Source organism: Pezoporus flaviventris, unplaced genomic scaffold (genome assembly GCF_033815535.1).
Source record: "Pezoporus flaviventris isolate CSIRO_AGI_PZ_B2104156 unplaced genomic scaffold, CSIRO_AGI_Pfla_v1 ptg000025l, whole genome shotgun sequence".
Classification (NCBI taxonomy): domain Eukaryota; kingdom Metazoa; phylum Chordata; class Aves; order Psittaciformes; family Psittacidae; genus Pezoporus; species Pezoporus flaviventris.
The window spans coordinates 14,605,418-14,633,113 of NW_026892573.1; the positions used below are offsets into that span (position 1 = coordinate 14,605,418).

General features: G+C 38.9%; 1 protein-coding gene across 2 annotated transcripts in view; it reads left to right on the forward strand.

The window, feature by feature from the left end:
• FLT1 (fms related receptor tyrosine kinase 1) overlaps positions 1-27,696 on the forward strand; it is a 110,377-nt gene that overhangs the window by 11,955 nt on the left and 70,726 nt on the right. For both annotated transcript variants that reach the window (XR_009744163.1, XM_061457573.1), the window contains exons 2-10: positions 3,684-3,780; positions 4,081-4,301; positions 13,529-13,653; positions 17,370-17,532; positions 17,624-17,760; positions 19,277-19,451; positions 21,326-21,443; positions 23,442-23,611; positions 24,000-24,159. Coding sequence is in view for 1 of the 2 variants with exons in the window: in XM_061457573.1 (XP_061313557.1) it covers positions 3,684-3,780; positions 4,081-4,301; positions 13,529-13,653; positions 17,370-17,532; positions 17,624-17,760; positions 19,277-19,451; positions 21,326-21,443; positions 23,442-23,611; positions 24,000-24,159 (1,366 nt within the window). In the remaining variant the exon portion in view is untranslated. The remainder of the gene's footprint in view (positions 1-3,683; positions 3,781-4,080; positions 4,302-13,528; positions 13,654-17,369; positions 17,533-17,623; positions 17,761-19,276; positions 19,452-21,325; positions 21,444-23,441; positions 23,612-23,999; positions 24,160-27,696) is intronic.

The following is a 27,696-nucleotide window of genomic DNA, read 5'->3' on the forward strand; positions in this document are numbered from 1 at the left end:
TTTTTTTCAGTGAAAAACTAAATGAATAAGTATGTAACAAATCTGGTATGTCATGCCAAATACACTGATGTCCGGTCTTGAATCTGAATATGATTAACTACTGGAATTAAGTGTCTAAATTTTACTTGAATTCAATGATAAAACTCTGGTTTATAGTAATGGGAACAAAGCTGGACAAACACCAAGCACTCATTGAGATCCCACCCACAATATTTACAGATATTGTGCCGTCTTTTAGATATATGTAACATGTGTAAAAGGGCAAAAGCTTGAACATGTACCCAATATATCTGGGTTTCTTTGTTGCCTACAGGATGGGTGAAAAGATCTGGGTGGGTTGTTTTGTGTTTTGTTTTTTATTTCATTTGACTTCAATAACTCTGAGGCAGATCTTCTGACATGCAGGCTTCCAGGCTGTCTTGTTTGGTATGCTGAATTTAAAACAGATCTCGAGATTTTCTTGTGGACGTCTTTGCTTATATCACTGTGAAGTTATCAAGAGTTTGTAGCATTTATAATGGTTTCTTGCCATTCACTTTTGGCAGACTTTGAAAACAACAGTAGCCTACACACTCAAACTGGTCTTCGTGTCTCAGCATGATGCTGCGTGGCTGGTTCTGCTTCTGGTCAGGGTGCTGGTGCTGAGCAAAGCCAAACACTCAGCACCAGCCACTACAGACTTGCTTTCACTGCCTGTCACTCACATAGATTTTCCACTTTTCCATTGGTTTTACACTGGAAGGAACCTACATGTTGCTGTCTAGCAACTTTGTTGAATGTTGTTAACTCCAGCAGCTGGGCTTTGATCCTAATGGAATCTGGTCTGGCAGACTATTACTGATAGCTTTTTCATACATATTGAACTGTCTGTATACACTGTTGCTTGCTTTCAGCTTTTTTAGAGCTTGAAATAAGAAGTTCAGAGAAGCTTGAGGCCAGGTTCCCCCCTGAAGTAAGGAACAGGATTCATAAAGCTGAAGATGAACACTGCGTTCTTTGGAGAGCATCTGAGCCTCCAATTCTAGGATGACAAGAGGAATACAAATGAAATGCAGGAACATGGTAGTTTTGTGAAACTGTCAGATTGTTTAGCTGGAGGGCATTGACGGACCCACTCAATCAAAGTGCTTGGGTTTTTCTTCAAGAAGCTGCCTAAGCTCTTATACCATCTTATCTCAGCTTCTCAGTGTTTAGTTTCAAGGACAGCACTTGAGTAGACTCATAGACTGTAAGCATCTATGGAAGACTCTCATAAAAGCGTGGTGTGTTCTTAGGGAGACCTGGCATTTCAGAGTTGAGATCCATAAATGGTAGGTGAGAATATGCATGTTTGCAATATATCATGTAACAAATCGTTTCTTCAGAGATCTGCTGCATCATTTTTGTCCCTTCTTAGCAGCTGGCAAAATGTGTTAATTTCTAGCTAGAAGTATGATTGTCCAGAGAAATCAGAGAGGAAATATGTGTATTTGTACAGCATCATCATTCAAATTTCTGGTAATATTTGCACTGCAGTTCAGAGAGCCTCTTTATTCTCAAGGTTTGTTATGCCCTTGCTTGAAGCCTGTTTAAGTGAGCTATAATTTAGTTTAAGTCTAAGTTTAAGTGTACCCTTTAAATCTTGTTTTGAAGAGGGATGGATGATAGTATATACAGGAAAACTACTGGAGCCACAGCTTAAGTAAGATACATGGGGCTAAAAAGAAAAATGCACATAAATGTAACTAACTTAGATGCCAAAGGTTAATTAAAAGTTAGTTAACCCCTACAGTGTACATTTCCTATATTGCTGAGGGAGAGAAACGGGTCTCTGAACACCTCTAACAAACAGATTTGCAGACCTAATTGGCTATTTGCTTCTCTTCATGGCTAGTGCTAGAAGTTCCAGAAGGTGATTTAGACCTCTTGTCTCCACTGATGTTATAGTGGAATCGCCAGGAAATGCTGACAAATGAAGCAAATCTGGCTCCTAAAAGCAAAACCTATGCCCCCAAACCAGTAGATGAGGGCAGCACCTCTTCACCTTTTGTACAAAATACTTGTGCTTTGAGCATCTCTCTCCAAAAGTGGAGACTTGGTGTCTAGGCTTTTCTCAGACTGAAGGAGTTCAAGTCTACATCTCAGAACAAAGTTTTGCTATTCAGCCTCTAATCTGAGGCAACATCTGCTGCTGGGTGAAAGCTGCTGAATTTGGAGCAGCCATTGACTTTGGAGTGTTTATGCAGCCGAAATTCAGTTGCCAACCTCAGCCGGAGTTGGTGTCCAAAAGCTCCTTCTACAGTCAGCAAAGGAGGAGACCTTTCCAGTGGGTGATACATAGCAGCCAAATAACATTTGTGTATTGCTAGTATGTTTGGTGTGTATGGCTGTTCATATTTGGCTATGATAGGGACCTCTTGAAAGAGCTTTAAATAGGTAAACTGAAACTGTACTTGACTGAGTTCTAGTGGAAAATCTGCACTACACTTGTTTACGTGATGCTCCTTTTCTTGTATGTTGACAACAGAATACTTGGAGTAAAGTGATCCAGGATGCCCTCTGCTCCTCTCTCACAACACCGAAATCTTCACAAATTGCGTTCAGATCCAGATTTAGACTTACACTGGTTTTTTACTTGAACTGTTTGAAAATATTTTCTTGTTATGTTTCTTGCTTCTGGAACACTTTGCTGTCAGTGTGAGGGCAATGGGATGGATCAAGGACTGTTTTTTTCCCCAAGGAATGCAATTCTGTCTGCTTGCCATGAAAGCTTTTGTGACTGTAGCCTATTATGGGGCAAATATATGGGGCCTTTCCAGGACTTGCTGTCTAGATGAAAGGGAAGGTCCAATGTTCCTCTAGTTTTCTGACCATGGGGCTCTTTCATGGACTCTAAACATTACCTTCACATGGCCTGTGAGAAACTGCCTGGATGTTTTCAAGTGTCCTAAGCCACCTCATGTGCTGCTGATACCCAGGGTTTCATGTATACCAGAATGTTCTGGCCATGGTTGGGGCATATTGACATGATTGCTTTCTCAATAAACTGCAAATCTGGTCTGGAAGGTGCTTGATCTTGTTCTCAAAATTTAGCGTAAAGCTGTCCGGTTACCTTTTGACACCACTTCACTGGTAGGAAGCCTGCAGCTAGTGAGGGACCGTAGGTAACAGTGCTGGGACCTTCAGTCAGGAAGGGAAGATCCTTAATCCCTTTTCACTTCTTCCAGAGCAGTTACAGCTTTCCAGCAAGTGGCTTGAGCAAGAGTTCAGTATCTTAGAGATCAATATGTGGCTCTTGCCATGGAAGTGGCTGACTTTTGCCCTTGCCATTGAAGGGGCTGTCATGGTGGTGTTTCCTAAGGAAATGCAGCCAGCGGTGCTTGAGGGCATGCTTCCCTGGTTAGATATGTGACTGCAAAGTCCTGAACTTTCCTTATGGTCTGCTCAGTGAACAATTTGAGAGCAAAGTCGCTGACTGAAACTTGCATAGCTTTCATTCCAGCTTTCTTTCCTGAGTAATTCTTGTGGAAGATTATGTGAGTCCTGAGTCAGGACAGCAGGAAGAGAGTATGTGCGGTGAGGGGGGCACCCCATTTTCTTTGCTTTTCCCTTCCATTGTAACATCATAAATGTGAGTGGACTGGACACAGAATGATTTGTCATTGTTAATGTTTGGGTTTTTTTTCTTTTCTTTGTTTTTCTAGGATCTAGTTCAGGATCAAAATTAAAAGTTCCTGAGTTGAGTATAAATGGCACACAGCACGTTGTTCAAGCAGGACAGTCTTTAGACCTCACCTGCAGGTAACCAGCTGAGTTGGGTTCTGATAATTTGGCTGAGAGTTCATACACCTGACACTTTTTTTTTTTTTTGTAACTGAAATTAGAAAAAAAAATGAAAGCTGATGTTGTGGGGAAAGGTGGAGAGTGAACTTCAATGGCAATTGTTTGATAGTTCTTTGTTGTTTCTGTTGTTGTTTTTGGAAAACAAGATAAAAGAGAACCCCAGAAATAGCCTGATATAATAAAAAGAAAGCTTGGGAACTGGAGCTATATAATTGCAGCCCAACATAATTGTTTCTGCTTCCTTATCTGTATTTGCAGGGGGGAAATGGTTCATTCATGGTCTTTGCCTGAAACTCTAAGTAAGGATAGCAAAAGGCTGAAAGTAATTAAATATGCCTGTGGAAGGAATGGGAAGCAGTCCTGCAGCAGCCTGACCTTGAGCAGAACTCAAGCAAGTGACACTGGAAACTATAGCTGCAAATACCCAACAAGTCCAGCAAAAAAGAAGAAGGAATCTACAGTTTATGTATTTATTAACGGTAAGATTGTTTTTTAACACTTCTTGGTATTTGCATTTCAGTACAGCAATATGTATAGTAAGGCAGTTCAGCTGTGGTTAAATAAAGGATTTTGAATGATGTTTTCAGCCATGCAAAATGTGTGGTAACGTATCGATCAATGTATAAAATCTGCTTTCTCAGAGCTTGCAAACACAAATGCTAATGTGTTATCTGTTAGGAAAAAAATGAAGAAAGGAAAAGACTCAGTTCACCCAGTCTGCTAGAGCAAATAGAACTCCACATGGAAGTAGACTAGAAGTGAATCTGTGAAATGGGTACCAGAGAAATCATATCTTACAGAATCAGATGATGACTGATGGAAACCATATGTCTGATACAATGTCCACTTTAACCTGTCTGTGTAAGATTATAGATTTCTAGGCACCTGAAGGATGCCAAAGGTGTTTATCTAGATTTCTGAATTATCTCATGCTGTAGAAAATTACTATTTGCGTGTTGAGTCATATTCTGTAGTCCACATTACACAGATTGTAAAAACCTAGAATAAATGGAATCAATCTAAACACAGAATTGCGTTCAGCAGACAAGTATCGTGCAATGTAGTTAGACTATTACAGAAATTACTTTCTGATCCTGTTTTGTTGTTTTTTTTTTTTGTAGAATATTAATCAGATACTTCTCAGAACAGTTGAACTCAATAGACACAATAATGAAAGAAGAAATTAGGGGTTTGTTTTAGTTTTGTATTTTAATTTTTCATGATTTTTACATAATAAAATTAATAGATTACTGTAAGATATCAGGATTCAAAGATTTAGAAAGCCCATATTACAGAGAGTGTGCAACTGGAACTTTTCCAAATGAAGTTTCTGCTGTTTCTAATGAATTTAAATCAGAGTGAATTAGCCTTTGTTTCAATTTTGTGACACAAAGTGGGACTGGGGCTGTGAAAAAGCAGAATAAAGTGGACCTCTCACTGCAGTGATAGAAAACAAGATCCTCTCATTATTGTGTGTTATTGAGAATTACTTAATAACTTATGCTGTTCATCCTGCTTTCCTTCACCTGAAATACACTGCAGAGTGTTTTTCTCACCCAACTATTTTCATGCAATTCATTGGGTATCAACTACAAATGCATCCATGGAAGCATAACCAAAGTAGGTTACTCATTTAGAGACCAACATTTCCTGCTGCCTAGGAAACTTAATAATTTCTTGCATGATGTTTGCAAGTTTCCTGTCATGGAACTCTCTTGAACCTCCCACCTTAGATGTCATCTCTAGTTAGATCTACCCACAATCCTTTCCATTCGCCACATGAAAAGAACAAGGATGGTTGTGACTCTGACTGAGAACCTAACCTCTTTGCTAAACCCACTCTACGATATAAAGAGATTTCTTTATGTTCTCTTGGTCGCTTTCCTACTTGAAGTGTTAATTTTTCCATATCCTGAATTTTTAGAAATGGAAGCTACAACCAATCTTTCTAACTCTTCACCTCTTTCCTGAGTTGTATGTAGCGTAACTTGTTTGCATCTGAAAGAGTTCCTCAATTAGGTGTATGTGAGCCAAGATTAACTCCCTAATTCACACAGTGATGGAAGAGAAACGTAATATTGTAGAAATAGTTGTGGACAGACCATTTACCCACTCCCACCCCTCCCAGATCAGTTAAGGAAGACTGCCTAAGTGTCTTGGTTTCTTGATTTTTTTCAAGGACACTCAGTCATTAGATGTTGATGTCAGTGTTGAAGATAGAATTAGATTATGTTTCTTCTTTTACCTTACTTGCCAAAAAACCCCAATAAAATGTTTAAGGGAAAACCTGTACCAAGCTTAGACCTCTTTGCCATCTTAATTTTCTGACAATTAATTCTGACAATCACTTTAATTAAAAATAAATTTTCAACACTTCAGTGTTGACTGTGTCCTAATAAACCCATATGACAGTTAGGGGAAACTACTGGTAGTCAGGGAAGCTGCAAGGTAACAGCTCATTTCATGCCTGTTGAAATTGCCTCTCTGCCCTAAGGTAGGAAAGGTATATTAGTCCTCAAAAATTTTACAGTATCAGAAGAATTGTAGAGTAAGTTGAAAAGAAACAAGATACTGAGTACCAAAAGTCACCCTTTCTGATCAGTGTAGCATTAGGAAAGAAAATACTTACGAATGTCTTAATATATGTCTTTGTTTCTGCGAACATGAGTGAAATTCAACTATCTGGCTCAAGTGAGAGTGAGAATGGGGTAACAAAATCCTGTTTGAAGACTACCTTTCCTTAGTTTAGTTGTATTTTAAACAAATTTGTGGGTGCTTAGTAAACAAACATTTGTAAAATGTGGGTCCATACTAGTTTTGTATTGTTTCCTGTGGCAGGACGTTGTGTCCGTCCATTTCCCATATTAGCTCCATGTAGATCACCAAGGTGCCTGTTTCCCATGTCTTAGCATGCTAGTTGCTATTTACAAACACTGAATCCGAATCAGGAAAGTTGATATTGTTTGTACAGGAAGCCATCACTTATTGTTTCAAAAATGTTATTCATTTCCGTAATTAGAGTGATACTGAATATGAACTGCATTAGAATAAATAATTAATTAAATAAAACCCAACAGCCCTCTCCCCTCAAAACCAGCAATAAAACAATAAACCCAGCAAGTCCTTTGGGTAAGTAATGAGTGTATGCTATGGCAGAAGATGAGCTTCTATAAGAAAAAAACCTCAAGGTGCAAGATGAGGAGACTGCAGGTCCCATGTGCCCCTGGATGACTTGAAGCCCTTATGAAGTCCGGTGTTTGGGTGATCAAGAACAAGGCAGGCTGGTGACTTCTCTTAGAGGAGCTAGTCCTGACACCACCCTTCTTTCAGCTGGAGAGGTCACTACTGAATTGCACAGGGGAATCAGTGTACAGTGTGTGCGGCAGCAACTCTTGACCACACACAGCTCAGGAATTGAGACAACAGGCAAGGGAAATGAATTCTCTTAAGAGCCTTGGACTTTGCTCCAAGGAAACTGATGGCCTGACTTCCACCACAAGCCATGGGAAAAAGCATGAAATGAAGCAAAGCTTCTTTGCCAATTTCTTCACTGTCTCAGACCCAAAACTACTCAGGTCTTTATTCTGCTACGCAACTGCAGCCTAGTAATAAGATGAAAAGATTGTAATGAACACACTTTGCATACCTTAGAGTGAGGCATGGGCTATTTTCTGCTTGAAAAGCGGTATTTATGAAATAAAGACATATAAGAAACACCAAATGATCAGCAGACTGTTTTGAATCCTTTTCAGATATCCCTAGGGCAGTGCTAAAGGCTTTTCTTTCTGCCTGTCTTTGTACTGGTATCTCCAAGATACTCTTTTACAGTCGCTGGAGCTCATTCACTTCATTAAAAAAAGTGCTGTTCCCTTCAAAAAAGTGCATCTCATTGTTTCTTGTCTTTGATCAAGGTATGACAGAGGAAAAGCATGTAAATTCAATTAAATTGATACATCAAGGTTCAATTTTTACAAGAATTTAAGCAAACTTTGGTTCAGATTGAAGTAATGTGTTGTTAACTTCCTATGGTGAAGACAGCTTTCAACTACTGATATATAATAGTAATGCCTTCATGCTGCTGCAACAAAGAATTCTTTTCTAGGTGAAGTTTACTTGGCTTTAGGGTATTATACCGTTTCTTAGTGTTCTCCCTCTCCTCTCTCCTCACGCTCCTGCTGTACGTGTCTTCTGGCTGCACGCTTTTCCTTGCAAAATGAGTCGTGTACTGGTACTTCAATCAAGCACCATTCTAAATACTGTTTTAAAATCAGACCTCTAGACTGAGTCAGTTGTCTGTTCTCTGTACTTAAATGAGGACCTTCTTCTGATATGTATTTCTCATCAATGACTTTACAAGGAATCTGGAGAACAAGCTTAGAATAGATGTCTTGCTTTGAAATGGTTTAAGTTGAGTGACACAAATCAAAGCTGGGGAATAAAAGGTACAAGTCCTAAGAGTACTTGTACTCACCAATGCCTAGAACATCAAACATATCAACTAGTTTGCGATATTTGGCTTGAGATGTGTCTCAGGTTGGACAGTCCAAAACGAAGTGCTTTAGCATTAGTGAATGGTTCAAAATTTAAGCCTTTGACATGATAAAACATCTGGGGCTTTGAGTGAGTTTTCAAACTCTAATGCTGTATTGTGCTGAGTGTATGGCATCTCCTTGGGAGGTCCGCATGTTGACAGATAGCTAGGTCCAGCCCCAGAACTGACATGGATTTAAGATTTAGCTTGATTGGATTGTCTTCTGTAACCCTAAAGGTACAATGCTGCAGAGCAAGAAAGGCATCCAAGGAGTTCCCCAAAAAGGTCTTTTAAGATCGGTTATGTCCAAGTCAAAATAATTCAACAGGTGAAATAAGCAGTAAGAAAAGCTAACAGAAAGGAAGAACTTCTTCTTTTTCCTTTTTATTCAGAAAAAAATGTACTGATAGAAGAATCTGCTGAAGCCTGGGAAACTCTTCCTACCCTGTGCCTTTCTTCTGTCTTTGTTTTTGGTACAGTTTTAACATATGAGCACTATGGTTTTGGCTTACACTGTCAGAGTTAATAATATGATAGTGCTTCTGTTATGAAAAGGAAACTAGTTGAAATTAAACTATGCTACAGCTGTATCAAGTATGTAGACACATTTTTAGTGTCTAATGAGGTTCCTGTTACAAAACAGACCCCTCTTGGACTTGCTGACGTCAATCACTTATAATTGCCATGTTTGTCATTGTGTGTACATCAACTTCACATCATAGTACTCTGTATTGAGTGGAACATCTATGGATGCCTTGGCAGCATCAAAGACCATGCACTAAGCGGTCTGAGGTCCTTCCTCAACAAGGCTTACGGCTCCTACTTTTCTGAGATGAAGCATCATAAGGGAGGGACACATCTGAAAAAATGTTCCTAATGTCCATTAGCCTTTCCAGAGACTGCTTTCTGACCATAGTTAATTGCTGTAGTGTGGATTTCCCTGCTAATGTGGGTAAGAATATATTTTCTTGAGAGTTTTAACTGTGTATCATCAGTGTATCATCACCTACGCTGATGATAGCATAGTATAATTAGCCCCAAAAGAAAACAAACAAACCCTGACTAAAAGTCACTGTACAGTTATGCCAGCAATGTTTTGTGTCTGAATGTGCTCCAGATATAAAGTATTCCCCTCCTTTTTATTTTGTTTTCCCCTGGACATCTGTGATTATTAATTTTTTATCTCAAGTCTTCCTTCACGGTTTAGGAAGCATTTGAAAAGTATAATTTTATAGGCTAAGAAGAGGCAACAATGGAAAAACTCTTCTTGCAGTTAAGCGTTGTGCTTCCAGATATACAAAATGAGATTATTTTTCTTTTCTTTTTAAGGAACATAGACTCCTACATGTGAGCAGGTTGAATAGGTGTGTTTCTTAGAGTATGATTCATCTCATCATAAAATGGGTGTCTACAGCAGACTAGATGAACCCCATGGCAGAATTCCCCTTTTTTTCCCAGTGAGAACACTACCAGTTGGCCATCCTCGTGAGAAATGTCTGTATTTTCAATACACAAGCGAAATGAGAGCCACTCAGGTGTGAAAGGTTCCCCTTGAATTAATTCTGAATAGCCTTACTAATTTAGCAGGGATAAATAAAGATGGTTAGGGTGAATTCCTACAATGGAAAAGGGAATTTGGCAATTGGCCCATTAACTTTAATGAAGTTTGCATGTCCATACTTCAGCAAAGACTGGTCCTCTCTCCACATGCATCAGGGGAAAGGGTGTTATGTGAATGTGAGGAAACCATTTTGGCTCTTTCAGCCTGAAAAAGATCTTAATGATGAGCCAAGTATAAGTAGGTATTTTGGAAGAACTTCAGAGAACAAGCTTTCAGAGATTTCAAGAAGCTCAGATTTTCCTGCAGAGACTTTCTTCTTGCAAATGTATGTGTAAGGGCTCTGTTTTACATAGCTCAGATTATTTAAAACAAAACAAACCCCAGAACAGTAGCTGAAGCTTGTGGAAATAAGAACCTCTCCATCTTTGCAGAATTTGGCATTTCAATGTTGGCTAATTTAGTTGTTTGTGCAAAACCCATAAATAGCCTAGACAGGTTACTGATACCAGACATAATATTGCTCGTGTTAAGTCTCTTATCAAGTTTGTATCTGGCTGCCAGCCAGCTTAATAAAAAGCTGTTATTTATGTTCTTTAACAATATAGCAAGTAACCTTCATGGGTTTTGTGATTTCATAAATGCTCTTTGTGTTTTCATGTTCATTGTAACTGAGAGATATTGTAAGGAACGCAGTCAAACCAGCACACAGTCAGTAATTCCAGGCACAATTTAAAAATACACCAAACTGACTTCTAAAGTAACCTTTGGCATATGCAAATATTCCGCCTGTCCATCTTTCATTTTGCTATTCCTTCAGGCAGCTCTGAAGAGATAAAAAAAACCAAAACCCCTAACTTAAAAAAAACAATATCGACCCTCTTAAATTTTCCATTCCAAACCCCAATGGACCTGAATGATGTGGTCTTCAAGATAGGTCAATACACACTGTTCTTTTTACGTCTAGAGCGCTCTGAATGTAAAAGTGAATGAAGCCGGCCCAGAAGACTTCTGGCGGGAGGTTAGATCATCCCAGATGGACTGCCAGCTGGCTGCTCAGGGAAGGATGGCATTTACTTTCCCTCAGGAAGGAATTGAGAGGAAATGTAGCAGAGACACTGGCAATAGCTAGGGCTATGATGAGGGGAAAAAAGAAGCATGGAGTGCTATTGCTTGAGGGAATGAAGGGTTCCATGTTGTTGGCATATCCTGCCAATGTGAAATAACCTGCCATCACGCTGCTGTGGGTTCACCTTTACCTGATCCAGGCTGGTAGAACCTGTACCAGATTCTGGTCTTGAGACTCTGAGAGTATCCCCTTATAGCCATTAAGACGGAAGGAGAATAAAATCAAAGGGAATCAGGAAAAGCCTCCACACTCATTATGAAAACAAAACTGTGCTAGGAAACACAGTGCGTATTTCTTTTAATCAAAAGCAGGAAGACATTTGGAGCACTCGGGGCCATCAATTGCCCTCCGGCCCATGGCGGAAGTCCCCAGTGATGTAAATGGGAGCTCTGCACGCGAATGGCGGGGGCATGGAGACGCTTTGGCGTACCTCTGCAGGGAGTGTACCAAGAAAGGCTGTGACTGAGCTTTAAAGCCTACCAAGAGCAGCTGGGGTGTTTAGTTGACTTTTATAGAGCACTTCATTGACTTCTTGAGGTGCGAACGTGCGTTTCCATTGTAGAAGGAAAAAAAAAGCCAAGCTTGGTGTTTTGTGCTCGTTTCCTGTCCCTGCCTTTGGATGGGCTGGAATCCTATGAGGCCTGAGCTGCGCAGCCCCCACTGCCTTGATACTGGCATCAGTGAGTGGTGACACTGTGTCTGCAGGCGGCACCGGCAGTCCCCAGAACAGCTCTTCCTCACACTTGTAATGATCTGGAGATTATGATACAGGAAACTACTTTGCAAAGTTTGCTGGTTTTGGGCAAGAGCTCTTGATTTTGTGACAAAGACAAACGATTCTTTAGGGAGTAGTAAATCGTTTTGTCTGGTGATGTTAAGGGCCAGATGACCTCTTCTGTGGCTGCAGCCCCTGAAACAAAAAAGGTTCTTTTCACCGTTCTACAAACAGGTTCATTCTTGGTCTTTCCTTGCATCGTACTGCAGAGGAAACGTCAGCCTAACAAGTCCTTAGGGTATTTTTTATTACATATGCATCCTCTATTACTCATAAGTTCCTTTTGCGATTTTGGTGGACATTTGACACCTATTATTATTAAATAAAGCATTGTGGTTTTCAGTTCAGAAAGTTTGCGTAACAGTTTCATTAAACATCTTTAGGAAAAATTTTTCCATGTCATGAAGTACATTTGAGATGCTGTACTTTAGGGCTTTTTCTGAGTATAAATTAGAGTTTGCTTCTCTTCGTGTTTGATGTCTCAAACAAAAATACTGTTGAATAAAACAAGATCCTAAGGGCAGAACAATTTTATGGGAAGTACAGATCAAACTTTTGAAAAAAAAAGCAAAAGTAATGTATTTGAAGAACTACTTGAGTGAACATAGGTCAACATGCAGAAGTCTGGGGCCAGAACCCTTGACTAAAGTATTACAATTTGAGGTTTTATAAAGGGTCAGGTCTTGCTAGCTTTACTCATTTCTTGTCCAAGAAAGATCTCCGTTGTTATTTGTAAGACTCTTGACTGAGCGGGAATAATAGGATTTGCCTGAAAAAACATTGGAGCTGTAGATAAGCACAGAATTAAGATCTGAATGTTCCACATTTTTAAGAATTAAACCCCAAGTCTCACATGAATTTTGAGCTGCTCTATCTGCGATGTGAGTCAACCCAAACCTTCAGATCTGAACACCTGCAAAGAAGATTTGGAGCCAGAGTCTGCGGCTTGAGCCCCTCTTTGTTAAGTGGTTCAAACAATAGCAGCAGCAGCAATGTTCCCTGTTCCCAGCGCAAGCTATTTATGACAATGCCCTTTGTTAAATGGATTGTTCAAGGGACGGTAAACTACTCTGCCAAGCTTTAGTTATTGAGTCGAAAGGAATTAATGTTTTCCTGGCATTTTCATTTACCTTGTCACTTAAAAAAGAGACATATTGGTATTTTGGTAGCGGGAAAGAGGAGAATAATTAACTCTTACTAGTCTGTATTCTCAGAGTTGAAAATATGGCTACATAATCACAGTAGAGTCTTTCTCCTGGTGGATTCACCCGAGTTTTTCCCATAAGTTTTCTCTACAGAGAGCAGGAGCGTGTACTGTATAGGGATTTTTGGATAAGTCAATTTCAGTTCATTTCCCGTATAATTACTTTTCCTAGTGATAACAAAATAGAAATGCCCTGAAATAAGAAACATGTTTCTTGGCAGTAGAGATGATGCTGCAATAGCAAAAATGTACTTCAACTATCCTGGATTTTAAAGGAGATACTAAAATGCTGCTATCGATATTGACAGACAAGAATATTTTCAAATACTTAGCTATATTTTGTTGAACTTGTTTACACAGAAGTAAACGAAAGATTGATTTGAGGACTTTGCCTAGTTTTCATTATGGACAGGGCTAACCCTGTTCTTCAAGGCTGTATGCACCATTACAATTTCCATACACTGTTTTAAAATTTCAAATGTTAACCTTTTCTTTTTCTTCTCTTGCAGATACAGGCAGCCCATTTGTAGAGATGCACAGTGATATTCCTAAAATAATACACATGACTGTGGGAAGAGAAATGATCATTCCATGCAGAGTTACAGCGCCAAACATTGCTGTTACTTTAAAAAAGGTACTTCAACCCAAGCATGCTCTGAAAGTGTTATTGTGGATGATGCTTTCTTTGTTTGCCTGTTTACAACTCTTTTAATGCTTTTGAAATATTTCAACAACTTAGTATTTCTTAAACAAGACTTTTGGGTGTCAGTGTGCTTAGAAACATTGAGTATTTCAACTCTGGAGGCTTTGTGTCACATCTCACAGAAGAGCTTCATCAAATCTCTTAACACTGGTTGGGAATTTTCTGAAGAAACTGAGCCTTTTCATACCATTTTAGTAAATCTTTACTGACAAAGGTTTCTGAAGCCCAGGAAGGAATTTCTTGTTAGGAGAAGAGATTTCCTCCCACCTCTTCCCCTGCCCTTCCTCCCCTTTCCTCTTCTGTCCTCTGGAACAGCCAGTAAGTGCAGTCCCTGGAGATTTGCTGTGGCTGTTCAAGGATCTCTGCGAGCCTTTACCCTACCTCACTCTCACCAGTGACTTTGCTGTTTCCTTTTACATATGGATGCATTTATCAGACAAGGGATGGCTTCTCTTTGCAGGGAAACTTGTGCCGAGTTTGAGTGGGCCCAGTTTTAGAAAACCTAGACTTCTTTTATGTTTAGGATAAACCCTTTCTTTCCTAGGTGTAGCAAGTGCCAACATATATATAGGTAATTGTCCTATATATGTGTAGTGAAGTACCTGGTATCAAGACAGAGAATGGTGCTTCTTTTTAATGAAGTTCTTTTGTTTGGCTTAAAAGGCAGGTAGAGGTGACAGTGATGTTTTGTTTCTATATAAAAGGAATTCTGTACCCAGTGGTTTAAGTGTTCATCATTGTTACAAGGAAATTTGTCTTTTTATAGAATAACATGTAATTGCCAAACAATACCACCATAAGATGTTTATCTACATCAATACAAGTCTTCGATTCCTCTTTGTCTGCAGAATTTTACAGCAGCCACAGATTTGATCCTGTGACTTAATTTGACCTTGCAAATTCTATCCAGTGCTGTTTTGGTAATACAGATACTGATTTGACCTCTTGGTTTCCATCTGTTAAATCACATGAAAGAAAGGAAAATACAGAGAAAAGAAAATCATTTGACCTGGGATGTTACTGCATGTGCACATGCACACACACACGGTTCTGCTGCAAGAAGTGTACCAGGGTGGATGATGCACAAGATTCTGTGGCTATAGAATCAGAAGTAAATGAGGCTTTGCTTTCCATAGGGTGGAATGTAGTAAAGTGGGACCTTATAAGGGCACTGTAGTGTTGCATCAGAAATCTCAGCACATTAAATTCCTGAGAAAATTCCTGGCAGGTTCTTATTAAGCACTATGATTTTTTTTTTTTTTTCCTCCTTATTTGGAGGAGACTGGGACATATCTGCTATCTCTTTTCATATGGACTTGCCTTTAGCTTGGGGTTGTGGTGTAAGATATTTTTACACTTTCAATACCAGATATAATAGTCTGAAAAGGAGAAAGAGGAGGTGAAGCCAAGTCTTGAAAGAAAGGATTAGTTGCTTACATGTTTTGCATTCCAGGAAAAATAAATGTGTATCCTAATTAATCCCAGAGTTTCCTGAAGCATGCAAGCTACAGTGCATTACATCATATCTTACTTTATTTATCATCTGTGACACCCAAATATGAAGATTGCAGCAAGTTTTTGCTCACAGAGCAATTAAGAGGTGTGTTAAATGAATTTCACAGCTGCAGGCTTAGTACTTCTGGAAAGCTGGCAAAAGCTATTCTGTTTTCCATTCAGTGATAAAGGAAGAAGTGGTGTCGCCATAATGCAGTCTTCTGGAGCCGGAAAGAAAACCACAGCATTAGAGTCATTAGGTGCTGCATTCTATATTGCCAGGAAGCAAGAAAACCTATAGATTGCTATGCTCAAAAAGAGTTTGATTTCCACCAGAGCAGCAAGATGATAAATCTAGTTGAAGCCCTTGAAAGTATAACTATGAGCTACTTAAACCAAAGCTTGAATATTTGTTTTACTTAGAACAGGAATGGCAACAGAGCTCTTAGATTCCAAGATATTGTTGAATGGTAGCCAGCAGGCTGTAATGTAATGGGCTTTACTTGTGTGTAATACACACTGCCCGTTATTTGCATGCTTATTATAGCATCTTATCAGCTGTTGTAAAGATAAGGAATTCTACCACAGCATTTCATGCTGTGTAATTATTGTTTGTCTGATTCATCATGCATTTCTGGTGGAGGAAGTGGCATGAGACGAGTGGAGGTGATCTCAAGTGTCGCTTTTGGCATGCATTGAGGAGGCAGCATCAAAGCTGTCCTGTTTTGGAGAGAAGCTGTACCACGCAGAAAGGTGCCAGGCAGCCATGCTTCCCCAGCATCTGGCAGCCACCCGTGCTGGCTTTGGCCAAAGGAAGGAGAGGGCTGGCCAACACATAAGTCCTCTATTCAAATAAAGTAGAAGAAACATGTGAAGGAGACTTAGTGAGACTGAGTACACAGTGAGAGATGATGGGCTGCAAGGTGCTTAGTTGACCCAGAGGTCTTTGCTTAGGGCATTAATTCACTCAAACTCTGCTCTGACATCTTTATAAACATGTTACTTTTACCACAAAAGCATGCTTTATAAACATACTCTCACATCCAGGCTTTGTATTTGTGGCTGATATCTGTGTTACCCAAATGGTGATATTTATTCCCTCAATAAAGCATAACAAAAAGCACTATGTGAAAGCAAGAGATCTTGTCTGACCTTCAAAGCCTATGTCATGATCTGCTTTTTCAGGTTGGGGTTTTTTTATATATATATCTTATGGGGCTTAAAGCTCAAAGGAACTTAATGTTGAACATGATTTGTAATGCTGACAAAGTGAGTGCTTGATTCCATGTGGCAATATTTTAGTCTGTATTACATTTCAGGTCTTCAGTTTAAAAACACCGCTGGCTATACACTAGTTACTTGTTGGCTCCTCAACTTTTTAGGGTCTTAAAGTGCCGTATTTTTAAAATGTGGTGAATACTTTTTCTGTGGAAATATGATGTATTTAGTGTTTCATGGTGTCCTTCCAAAATCTCTAGTCAATATGACTTTCCTCATTCAGTATGATCAAAAGTTCTCAATAAAAGTGCCCAAGGAAGCTTTGTGGCTTTAAAATTTGCTTTTCATGTTGTATAACTTTGAGATGCATACTCTGTGACCTGCTTTGGAACAGCCATTTATGTTCTCAGCTGTTTGGGTTTTTTTTTAAGTAGTCCAGTCCTTTAGACAACATGAATGTGAGAAGCATCAGATTGAATTCTGACAGGAATTTGCTAAAGCCACAGAATGACAGCAAATTAAGTCCATTTGTCATCTCCATTGAAAACTGTGTATTTGTGGCTCTGTGGTGAAACCAGGATGCTTAATTACAAAGGTTCACCAAGACGAGCACTTTAGCTGCCAACCGGGAGCCAACAGAATAGCAGTCCAAGCACTGAAGCTGATGATAATGTCAATCTATTGTGTCATAAATTACATCCTGTTATAACTAATGAAATCTCGGAAACAAATAACACATTCACATTCCTCAGCCAGGTTTTTCCTCTATTTTGTGATGAAAATGTGTCTTGAAAAATCTGCATAATTAAATGTCATCCTTTCTTGTCTGATTGGCATTTAGGGTGTTTTTTTCACATTCCTTTTTATTAGGCTGCTTTGATTAGAGTGTGGCATGAGGATGAGTTGTTTTTATGATATGTGTTTGACACTTCCAGATTCCAGGAGAAACCCTAATTCCTGATGGCAGGACAATAATCTGGGACAGCATGAAAGGCTTCAGAATACCTAAGGCAACCTACAAATTCATAGGGCTCTTGAGCTGTGAGACAACTGTCGGTGGACACAAGTACAGCACAAAGTACCTAACGCACCGAGAAAGTAAGTAGCCATCTCCGCACGCTACCTATCTTTTGAAAAGCACTCTGCCCTGGTGATGTTGTTTACTTTTCTTTCTCTTCATCACGTGCAGCCAACACAATTTTTGATGTTCAGTTAAGCACCCCACGTCTTGTCAAGTTGCTGAAAGGAGACAGCCTAGCAATTAACTGCACTGTCACCGCAGCCTGGAACACCAGAGTGCAGATGACATGGACTTATCCTGGAGAGGTGAGTGATGTGGTTGAAATGAAGAAAACAGGGGTTTCCTGCAGACCACGCTGTACCTAGCATACCAGGAGGAGTTTTTTCCTCAAAATGCTTGCCTTGGTTCTCATTCCATCATTTTGACCCTTGCTGACATGTCTCTTAAAGTTTCCTTTTTTCTTTCTGGTGCATAATTGGATAAGTAAACATGTTTACACAGTGTACTCTGGTTATATTGCATAATCGTGAGCAAACGCTAGAATTGTTTCATCAAGGGGCTTCTTTTCAACCTGGTGAGATGATAGAAATTTATCACTCGGTCCTGAGCAAGGACTCTCTCTTGTGACAAAAAAAAATTTCAGCAAGGCTGTCTTTCTCGACACATTCATTTCAAAGACTGGCAGACAGTCAGGCACCCGACTTGAGTGTGTTTAGAAAAGATATTTTGATTTAGCTAGCCAAAATCTCATTTGTTAAGTGTCACATGAACAACCCTCTTGTTTTGACAACTTACAGGAATGATCTTGAATGTGCTTCTCCTCCCCCATATTGGGAGCATCCTCATAAATACTTGTCGCATACAGAATAACTGCCAGGGAGTCAGTATAAACCTGATAAGAAATTTGACATTAGTTTAAGGTTTACAACTCCCATTCCTTTCATGTCAGTTTGATTTACACTTGTGATTCAAGTCAAGATCATTTATTATGTCACTCATTGTGCCTAATCTCAAACTGAAATTATGATTACATTATATGGGGAAGATAAATGCAATTGTTTTTTGCCATTTTCCCTGGCATTTTTTCTCCTTGGAAATAAACAAACTGGCAACAAGAAATGCTCCAAATACATTATGTTGATCATTGCTGCTTTACCAAGCCCTAGCTGGGCACCAAACTTGTGAAATTCTGCTTTGTTTTTATTTGGATGGTAACTGAAGAGTGCTCATTGTTTATGAGACACCAGCAATGTTCTGGGTTAAATAAACTTTGAGGCCAAAGGCTGAGGGGGAGTTGCAGGAAATAACTCCTCAGACTTACATTATCTTCAGTTCCACCCTGTTATTCCCTTGCCAAATCCAGTCCTTTTCCCATCTATAATGGTTCCAGAATCCTCCCTTCTTGTGTTAATGCCCTCTTCTTCTATATGCCTTCTGACTATGGCACTGAATCCAGGCACCAAACTATGGGCTGCTCTTTGCATCGTGGCTTCCAGGGGTTTTATGCTCAATGCTGGAAAGGGCACAATAGGGAGCTGGTGTCTTGGTGGGGCAGGCCATGCAGAAGGGATGATTTTCATCTGGAAAGAACTAGTTTGGATGCTGTTACAGCTTTGGTGAAGATAGGAATGACTTCCCATATAATGTTACTCATAATTTTGTTGCTGATCCCCTGAGAATGTTAAGGCACCTTTTCACGTCTGTGCTGTACAGAGGGATCTGGATTTTTTAAATTTATGTATGTTGGTAGCATAGTAAGATAAAAATCTTAATGAAAATTGGTCTGATTAAGCTCACTCTTGTTCATTTGCATTTATATAGGCAAGGAGGAGAGGTTCTGTAATGCAGCGCATTGACCAGAAGAATACAGAAGCCAATATTTTTTATAGCATCCTTGTTGTTGACAAAGTGCGTGATATTGATAAAGGCCAGTATACCTGCCATGTGAAGAGTGGACCTTCAATCAAAGCTGTTAACACAACAGTCATTGTTTATGGTAAGAAGTGATGCAGATTTGTAGAATACCAAATACTCATGTACCAAATTCAGTCATACAATAACTTTACGTCTGAACAGAAAGTGAAAGTGAATTTATAGCAGGTTCATCATGGCCAGAAAAAGAAGGGAGACCAGAGAGAATCTGGGCCTTTACTTCCGTGACTGTTCTGTGTTGTTGGCAGTAGACCTATTAATGTTCAGTCTGATCACTGTTGCCTGCTAAATACTGTGATGACCCTGTTCTCAGTCAGTTCTGGAGGAAGCAGTCTATCAAACTACAGTCTGGGGGAAAAAAAGTTCAAGATGAATTTAAGTAGAAGAATTTCTCTTCCTCTTCTGTGGTATTTATTCACTGATTACTATGAAAAATGAAGATAAAATAATACTCTAGCTGTGCACGGAGGACGTAGCTGCTAGGCCATTCAGAAAAATGAAACAAGCACTAGATACTACAACTCATTAAAATGGTTTTACAGTGGGAGCCTCAAACGAGTTCCCTATGGACTGCTTGGACCTCCAGTGAAATCTAGAAATTTCTGGTGTTATTTCAAATTCATATGAATTAGGAATTTTTTGCATTGGGACTCCCTTCTTTGTGGCATCCTGTTATAATTAGGACTATTCAGGATCTTTGAAGCATCACTGGTATTAAAGACCAGGGGGTTGGTGGATGTCCTCTGTGACAGATGACTTATGGTTGGAATATTGATTGGTTCCATGTTTTCAGTGGTCTATCTTTTCTCTCTTGTCTCAAAGTGTGGTCTGAACACCTCACATTGGTATTCTTAGAGAGTGTTTCAGTCCATTTTCCCTATTTAAGCCCTGGACTAAATCACTGGGAGCACAGGATGAGTCATGATATCCACTTGTACTCTTAAACAGCAACCTGAAGCAATCAGAAACTGAGTTTTAGATAAAGTCAGAGAAGCTGCAACTGTTGAAGGTGGCCTGTAATCTCTTATTCACATAAGCAAACCCATCTATGGGATACCCATGTTAGAAAGAGCCTGTGTGTGAATAATGCTTTGCAGAATCAGGGTTGTATATTTATAACTTGACTTCTGTAATTAAACTACTGATTTGTCTTGTACATGTTATTTTCAATGTACATGGCAAGCTGGATTAGGTATTGCACTTGTTTAATAGATACTCAATACCCTTATGCAGTCTATAATGTGGGTAAATGTTGCACCATAGATATTATGAAAGAGACTCTCAAACAGTTGTTCATAATTTGAATGTTTTTATTTTGCTCAAGTGCAGAAGAGACTTTTTTTAATGCATTGTGTTTTATTGCCTCTGGTAAAACCCATCAGCTTGCCAGAAAGTTTGAAATATGGGCAGTACAACTGGAAAAGGACAAATTCCAGCAGGTTGAGATTGTTCCAATGAAGTGATAAAGATTTGATTATTTGATGAAACAGCTGTTTACCAGTGATACAGAAAGTTTCTGCCTTTTCCTCTGCTGTTTCTCTGAAGGTGCCTTAAATAACCTCTGGCAGAATATGTTCTTTTGGGACATTTATTGATTCTTGGCCTTTAGGATTGGAAGGTTCATCTGACCATCTAGTTCAGCTTCCCCTGTACCACAAACCGCCTTATCTTTTGTGTCTTTTGACTGAAGCACAATGTGAATTTGGCTACAATGTGTCCTATTCTGGCAGATTCATGGCGTGGAAACTGAATCTCAGTTTCTTTTATATTCTTGGTATTCCTCTCTAAGATGTTAAGCTTTATTCTTGCTGTTGCCATGCGGGGACATCAAAACTATTAAAGATTACTTTTATCTGGATTCCTGTTCTCTTTAGTAGAACAATTCTTTTTGCAGGCTGAAAATCAGTGATAAAGTGGACTCTTTTTATTTTGTTTAAGATAAAGCATTCATTAATTTGAAACGTCGAAGAAAAACTGCACTGGAGGCTGTAGCTGGAAGAAAATCCTATCGTTTGTCAATGAAAGTGAAGGCATTTCCCTCTCCAGAGGTTATATGGTAGGACAACAATTACATTCACATATGCATGCTGGACCTTTTCTTAGATGAAAAATACTACCTTGGTAAAATATTCAAATAAGGCCCCTTGAAATTGCAACAAACTGGAGACAATGCAGTTGTAGTTTCATTGGAAGCTTCAGGGTTGCCTTGGGTTTTAACAGCTTATAAGAACTTTATCTCCATTTAGCAAGTGCAAAAAAGGAGATCTGGAAACTAAAACTCACATCCTCAAATATATTAGGTATGTCTCCTACTGAAATCAGTGGACACCATACAACTTGTATTTCTACTGAGCTTGACTGAAGTGCTGCTCCTAACTTCACTCAGACCTAGATATGAGACCTCAACTTCCTTTCCAGACAGTAAGAGAAAAAAAGATTTTCATTAAAATAAATCACTGAATTGAGTAATACAGACATGCACTATTAGAAAATACAATGGAAGTTTGGTTTATTATCTGGTGAAATGGAGGTTGTAAATCTACTTTAGTGACTGGAGCATTCACTTTGGCTCAAATATACTGTGCTAAGAAATCTTTTGAACAGTTTTTTATATTAATCCAAACCACTTTTATATGAAAACAATGTTATCTATTCATGATCTCAAGTGCTTAGAGCTTTTTTTTGTTGTTGTTTTGTTTTGTTTAAATCATTTTAAACACCAGTAGCTCTGGCTCAATTCATTGCACTTTAACAAAGGGTCTATGACAAGACTGATTAAGAAAACAAACCATAGACACATGAACAGTGAGAGTTCATGTTACTCACAGCCGGGCATTACTTTTGCTCCAAACGTTTTGTTTTACAAAACCTTTACATTTATAGATCCACATGGAAAATTTAAACAAAAGTAGAGCTGATGCTAACCATTTATACTGTATTTTCAGTTTCCTTAATGGTTGGGCTGTTGACTACACATATAGATCCAGAACTTCTGAAATAGAAAAAAAAAAATCAATTTAAACAAGAATATTTATTTATCTATTTATTTATTACAATGAGGTTGGTCAAACACTGGAATAAATAGTCCAGAGAGGCTGTGGAGTCTCCATCCTTGGAGATACTAAAAAACAGACTAAAAATGGTCTTGGCCAACCGCCTGACCTTGCTTTGAACAGCAGGTTGGACTAGGTGACCTCAAGGGCCTCTTTCAGCCTCAGCCATTCCATGGTTCTGTAAAATACAGATGCAATGAAATGCTTAAATTCATAATCCTTAGACCAAATTTTTAGTGCTCTTTTACTGACAGTAGGTTTTCTGTAAATACTTCCTAAAACCTGGGAATCTTTTAATGAAGTCCATCATCATAACGAAACACTGTTGCACGCCTCTACTAACATCATGTCAAACTTCATGCATCATGCAACCTACTGAAATGTGGTTTATGCTGTATTTTTGACTTTGAAGAAAAGTGCTGTGTTTCTTCAGCAATCTGTGTGTGAGAGACAGTATTTTCTATGCTGATTTTCTGTTATCTTTAAAAACAGTTGCTTGATAGCAGGATATCTGATTCTTTAGTGCTTATCTAATCTACTTACTCTTCCTCTTCCTAAAATCACAGCTGTGCTTAGGCTACTGTAATACTTTGTCCCAGGATGTATTCTGAGGTCATAGAGAAATGGTCAGGGCTGGATGATGCAACCTTTTTTTGTTTGAATGATTCTTAGACAAAATGGTTGTCTTCTAGACTAAATGGAGGCACGAGCATGGAAAATTGGTATCTTCAGAGATAGAGTTGCAATTTTCAGCAACTCTCAAGTAGTACAGAGCCCTGTCAGATCGTTATCAATTTTATATAGAGAATAATGTTAATTCAAATGCAGTTTGAAGAATACTAGTCTTATTTTTAAGGGAATGATAAGCCTCTGGTAAACAGAATCTCAGGCTGTACATTCAATTGTTGCCCAAAGATTGAGAAATGTGAAATGAAATAATGCAGGCAGTTTAAGCTACATTATTTTTTCAAAATTTTGATTTCTGGAATTCTTTTAAACAGGTTAAAAGATGGGCTACTTGCTGCAGAAAAGTGTGCCCGTTACATGGCTAAAGACTACTCATTAATCATAAAGGATGTTGCTGAGGAAGATGCTGGAAACTACACTATAATATTGAGCATACGGCAGTGGAATTTGTCTAAGAACCTTACAGTCACTCTTACAGTAAACGGTAAGTTTACAGCATGTTCTCGCTCTTCTCCCAAACATTGAACTAGATATTCTTTTATTTTGCACATTTAAGGTCACTGTTTTTTTGCTGACTTTCATGGACCCAAATCCAAGCCCCAAATGGAGGGTGACAGACCCATCTTGGAATCAGAAAATGGATGCTGGTTTTCATTAGAAGTGTTTCTGTCTTCCATGGTTACATACTTGTTCCTGATGACTTAAATGTGTTACTAACCACTCATCTGACTTGACTTAGGCTTGCTGTTTTTCTTTGTTTTCTTAGGGTTTTTTCTTATTACTCACCCTGCAGGAATGTAGTATTTTCATGATCATGTAATACATTGGAGATGAGCTGGTTTTAATTGCTTTCTAATTTTTATCCTTTGCAGTGAAACCCCAGATATATGAAAACGCTGTGTCATCATTCCCTGATCCCAATCTGTATTTACTGGGCAGCAAGCAAGTGCTGACATGCACCGTGTATGGTATTCCTCAGCCTAAAATTAAGTGGATGTGGTATCCCTGCAGACAAAATCATTCTAGAACAAGGTAGGGCAACTTCCTTACTTCTATTTGGCATGTTTTCCCTTACTATTACATTTAAATATTTACTTTTTCCACAAAAATAAAGCTTGCCTTGACCATTGCTTGGTTAGTAGAGTTTGTGTGCTTTTAATTAATACAGTTTTAAGTAAACATGTAGGCACAATTCATTTTTTTCTGCATCGTTATTTGAAAATGGAGGACAGAGTTGTTATTTTGTATTGCTACTTAGGTTTGTTTACAGTTCACTACCATTCATGCATGTAATGTCCAGAGGCGATAATCGCTTTCTAATTTTTGAGGGAAGCTTTGCAGACAATGTCTTGCAAAGTTCACACACTTTCTCATGAAGGAGATCTCCATGTTTTCCTCTATGCTTTCCCCCATGCACAGTGATTCCCCTGTGTGGCATCTTTTGAAATTCAGCCGAACTAATCTTAAGGACTTTTTCCATTATGAAGGTAAAATGTGTTTTCTGATACATTGACTCACAGATTCCATTCAGCAAGCCAAATGTACCCAGCATTCTCCAGATGATATTTCAACAGCGTAAAATATAAATGGTGCCATACAGGCTTAAGTGATGCTGATTTGGTGCTTAACTAATCCTCTTTTATATTTAAGCTTTCTTCTGAACTCCGTTTCTTACTATTACAAGTTTGTGTGTTGACTCATTTATCCAAAGCTCTTCCTGCATCATGAAATCTGACACAATCCTAATGATTAACACTAAACCTCCACAATGGCATTAACATTAAGCTACTATTGAAGGGTTCAAACATGGAAGGTATTTTGATCACAGCACAATGAAGATACTTAAACCTAACAGAAGTTTAGGAACCAGCATTTTCTCATTTTGAGTTGAAGATAATTACTTTACCTAGGACTTACCTTCTTTAACTCTTTCATGGAATTGGGTTTTAGTGCCAGTCCAGCCACACATTTAAGCTTACACTTAACTGCAGGGGTATAAGACACTTCATTCAATTAAATAAGACAAATATCTCATTTCAAACTAAGGATGTTTGTAAGTGCTTTGTAATCAGGAAGAGTGTGCTCAGCACTTCCTAGGAGCACACAGTTTTTTCCAATTACGTTTTGCTTTGGTATTATGCTAATGATGGCTTTCTGTGCCCTTCTCACCAAGAGGTGGCACTAGCAATCTCTCCTTTTGCTGGCATAGGTATAACCTGAAATTCTTCATTTTGAGGACAGGTGAGGGCTGCATTTCGTCTATCTGTTATATTACCTTCGAGGGGTGAGTTGCAAAATTCTGAGTATTAATTTGGCTTTGCTTATGGTTGCAAGGTGTAAGACAAAAGAAACAGCAACATCTTTTAAGTAGAGAAACCCTGTGAAATGTGTATGTGAAAATTTTCAGTCTATTAATTTCTGTCAAGTGTTTATATGTCTATGCATACTCTGGGTGGAAATCACAGTGCACCACTGTCAAACCGTGGGTCATTCTTTGGGAGATGAATGGAGATGGTGCTTGTCCGTTGTCAAAACTTCCCTTCTGTTAACAAGCACAGATCTGCAATACAGCACAGGAGTGCATGTCATCAGCAATAGAAATTAATATCCACAAGCAGGTGTTTAATAATGTGCTAAACTGTAGACTCAATTAAATGCTAATTAGAAGTGTGTTTGAGCAGGTGATCCAAGGAGAAATGTGACAACTTGAATCAGCTATTGGCTCTGTTACAAGGTTGTTTCCAGACTTGCTTCCAAATTGCCTTCATAATTGTTCTGTGACAATTCTCTTTAACCCCGTCCCCCTTCCTTCTTCTTTAAATGCTCATTGAAGAAATAGTCTGGAGAACACCATTTTTATTGCTTTGCTTAGGAGGATTGAATAATATAGTGACAATTAACTATCAAAGAAAGGCAGAAGTACCTGAACAACTGCATTTTGTCTCTGGCTCTGGGAAGGGAGCAGAGTGGACTAGCTCGCTGGCACACTTTGCTCAGGATAATATCTGTGCCACTTAAGGTGTTCCCCCTGGAGAAATTGAGAACCCTTTAATCCCTCTTATTTCACTATACTTTCCCCTTTGTGTGAGGGGAGATTCACCTGAAAAACAGATTTAAGTTGTATGTACTTTGTGCAGCAGAGGAAAAAGTGTATCTTATTCTGCCATTACAGCATTTCTTTGGATTTACCTGCTCAGCATTAAGTTTCCAAGGCTAAAATGTTACTTTATTTGTGTTTGAGTAGTGTCTATTTCTGTGCCTTGTACCTCAAGTAGATAAACCCCCACAGGTTACCGTCATTCAGTGTATGGCAGTAGGGATTCTCCTCAAGTTTGAGTCCCACGCCATGGGACATGCTGTGCACTCTGAGTGAAACAATGCTGCTGCTGCAAAGACCTTGCAGTGCACAGATCTGTTTGCTCCAAGGTTTATATGAGTGCTTAACTTCATATCACTAGAGTACTATGACACTTAGTGCAAAAATTAGATGGTTTTATTTTTAAAGGACAATTGCCTATGGGCTCCCTAATAGAAGCTATTAGATTATCTGGCTGTTTCTTTCAATTTCTGTTCCAAACAGTTTCTGTTTCAAAAATCTAAAAATGCCTCGAAATGATTCCATTGCTTTTAAATAAAATGCAGATATATTTTAATGTTTTGTGATTTATCTTCATAAATCGATCTGCATAACTCTTCTCTGTACTTCATTCAAGCCAGCAATAGAAAGCCAGCCAAATTAAACAGTTACCATAGTTTCCTGGTAGCAAATTTAAGAAAACAGACAAACAAAACAAAAACCCCCCAAACAAACAGAAAAACCCCAACCCTGTTCAATAAATGGACTTTTGAAATGTGGACAGACCAACCTCATTAAAGTTTCCTGCTCTTTATTTTCTCTTAAAATGACTTTGCTTAAACCAATGCTATTGCAATTAAATAACCTTCTGTCAGCCAACTAGCTAACTAGATGGATAAGTGGAAAGACGATCTTCTGATGTTCACCCCAACATAGAAATGTTCACCAAGGAACACAGAAGAATCAAGAAAAAACTTGGGCAAAAAGTTATGTTCAGGTGATTTTTAAACCTTTTGCAGAGCTAGTAAATTCATAGATGGCAGGCAAAAGACGGTAGAAGATGTAATAAGAGTCAAAATAAAATGCAATTTAAAAAAATGAAAGATTAACCCTTCTTAAGTGACTGAGAAACTTCTTTTCAAGTGCTGTCTTACTCCAGCTTACCCTGCTGTAGCAGACACACGCATTCCTAGGCCAGGCAGCCCCAAGTTCCTCAATGGATATAGCAGAAGACAGCCTGTGATACACTTGTCCTACACTGTCCGTCAGCCTCCTTGCCTTCTTCCCTGCCACACTTGAATGGTTTCTTCTTGCCTTATTTTGGCTCAGTCTGGGTTGTCAGTGGAGGCGTGCAAAGGGGCAGCAGCGGTAAGGCTTGCTGAAGGTCTCTGGAGACAGCCAGGCTGGGCTCCACCTAAAACTGATCAGCTCTGAGGCTGCAGAATGAGCGTCTGCACACTAGGAACGTGCTTGATGCTAATGGTTCTTGACCT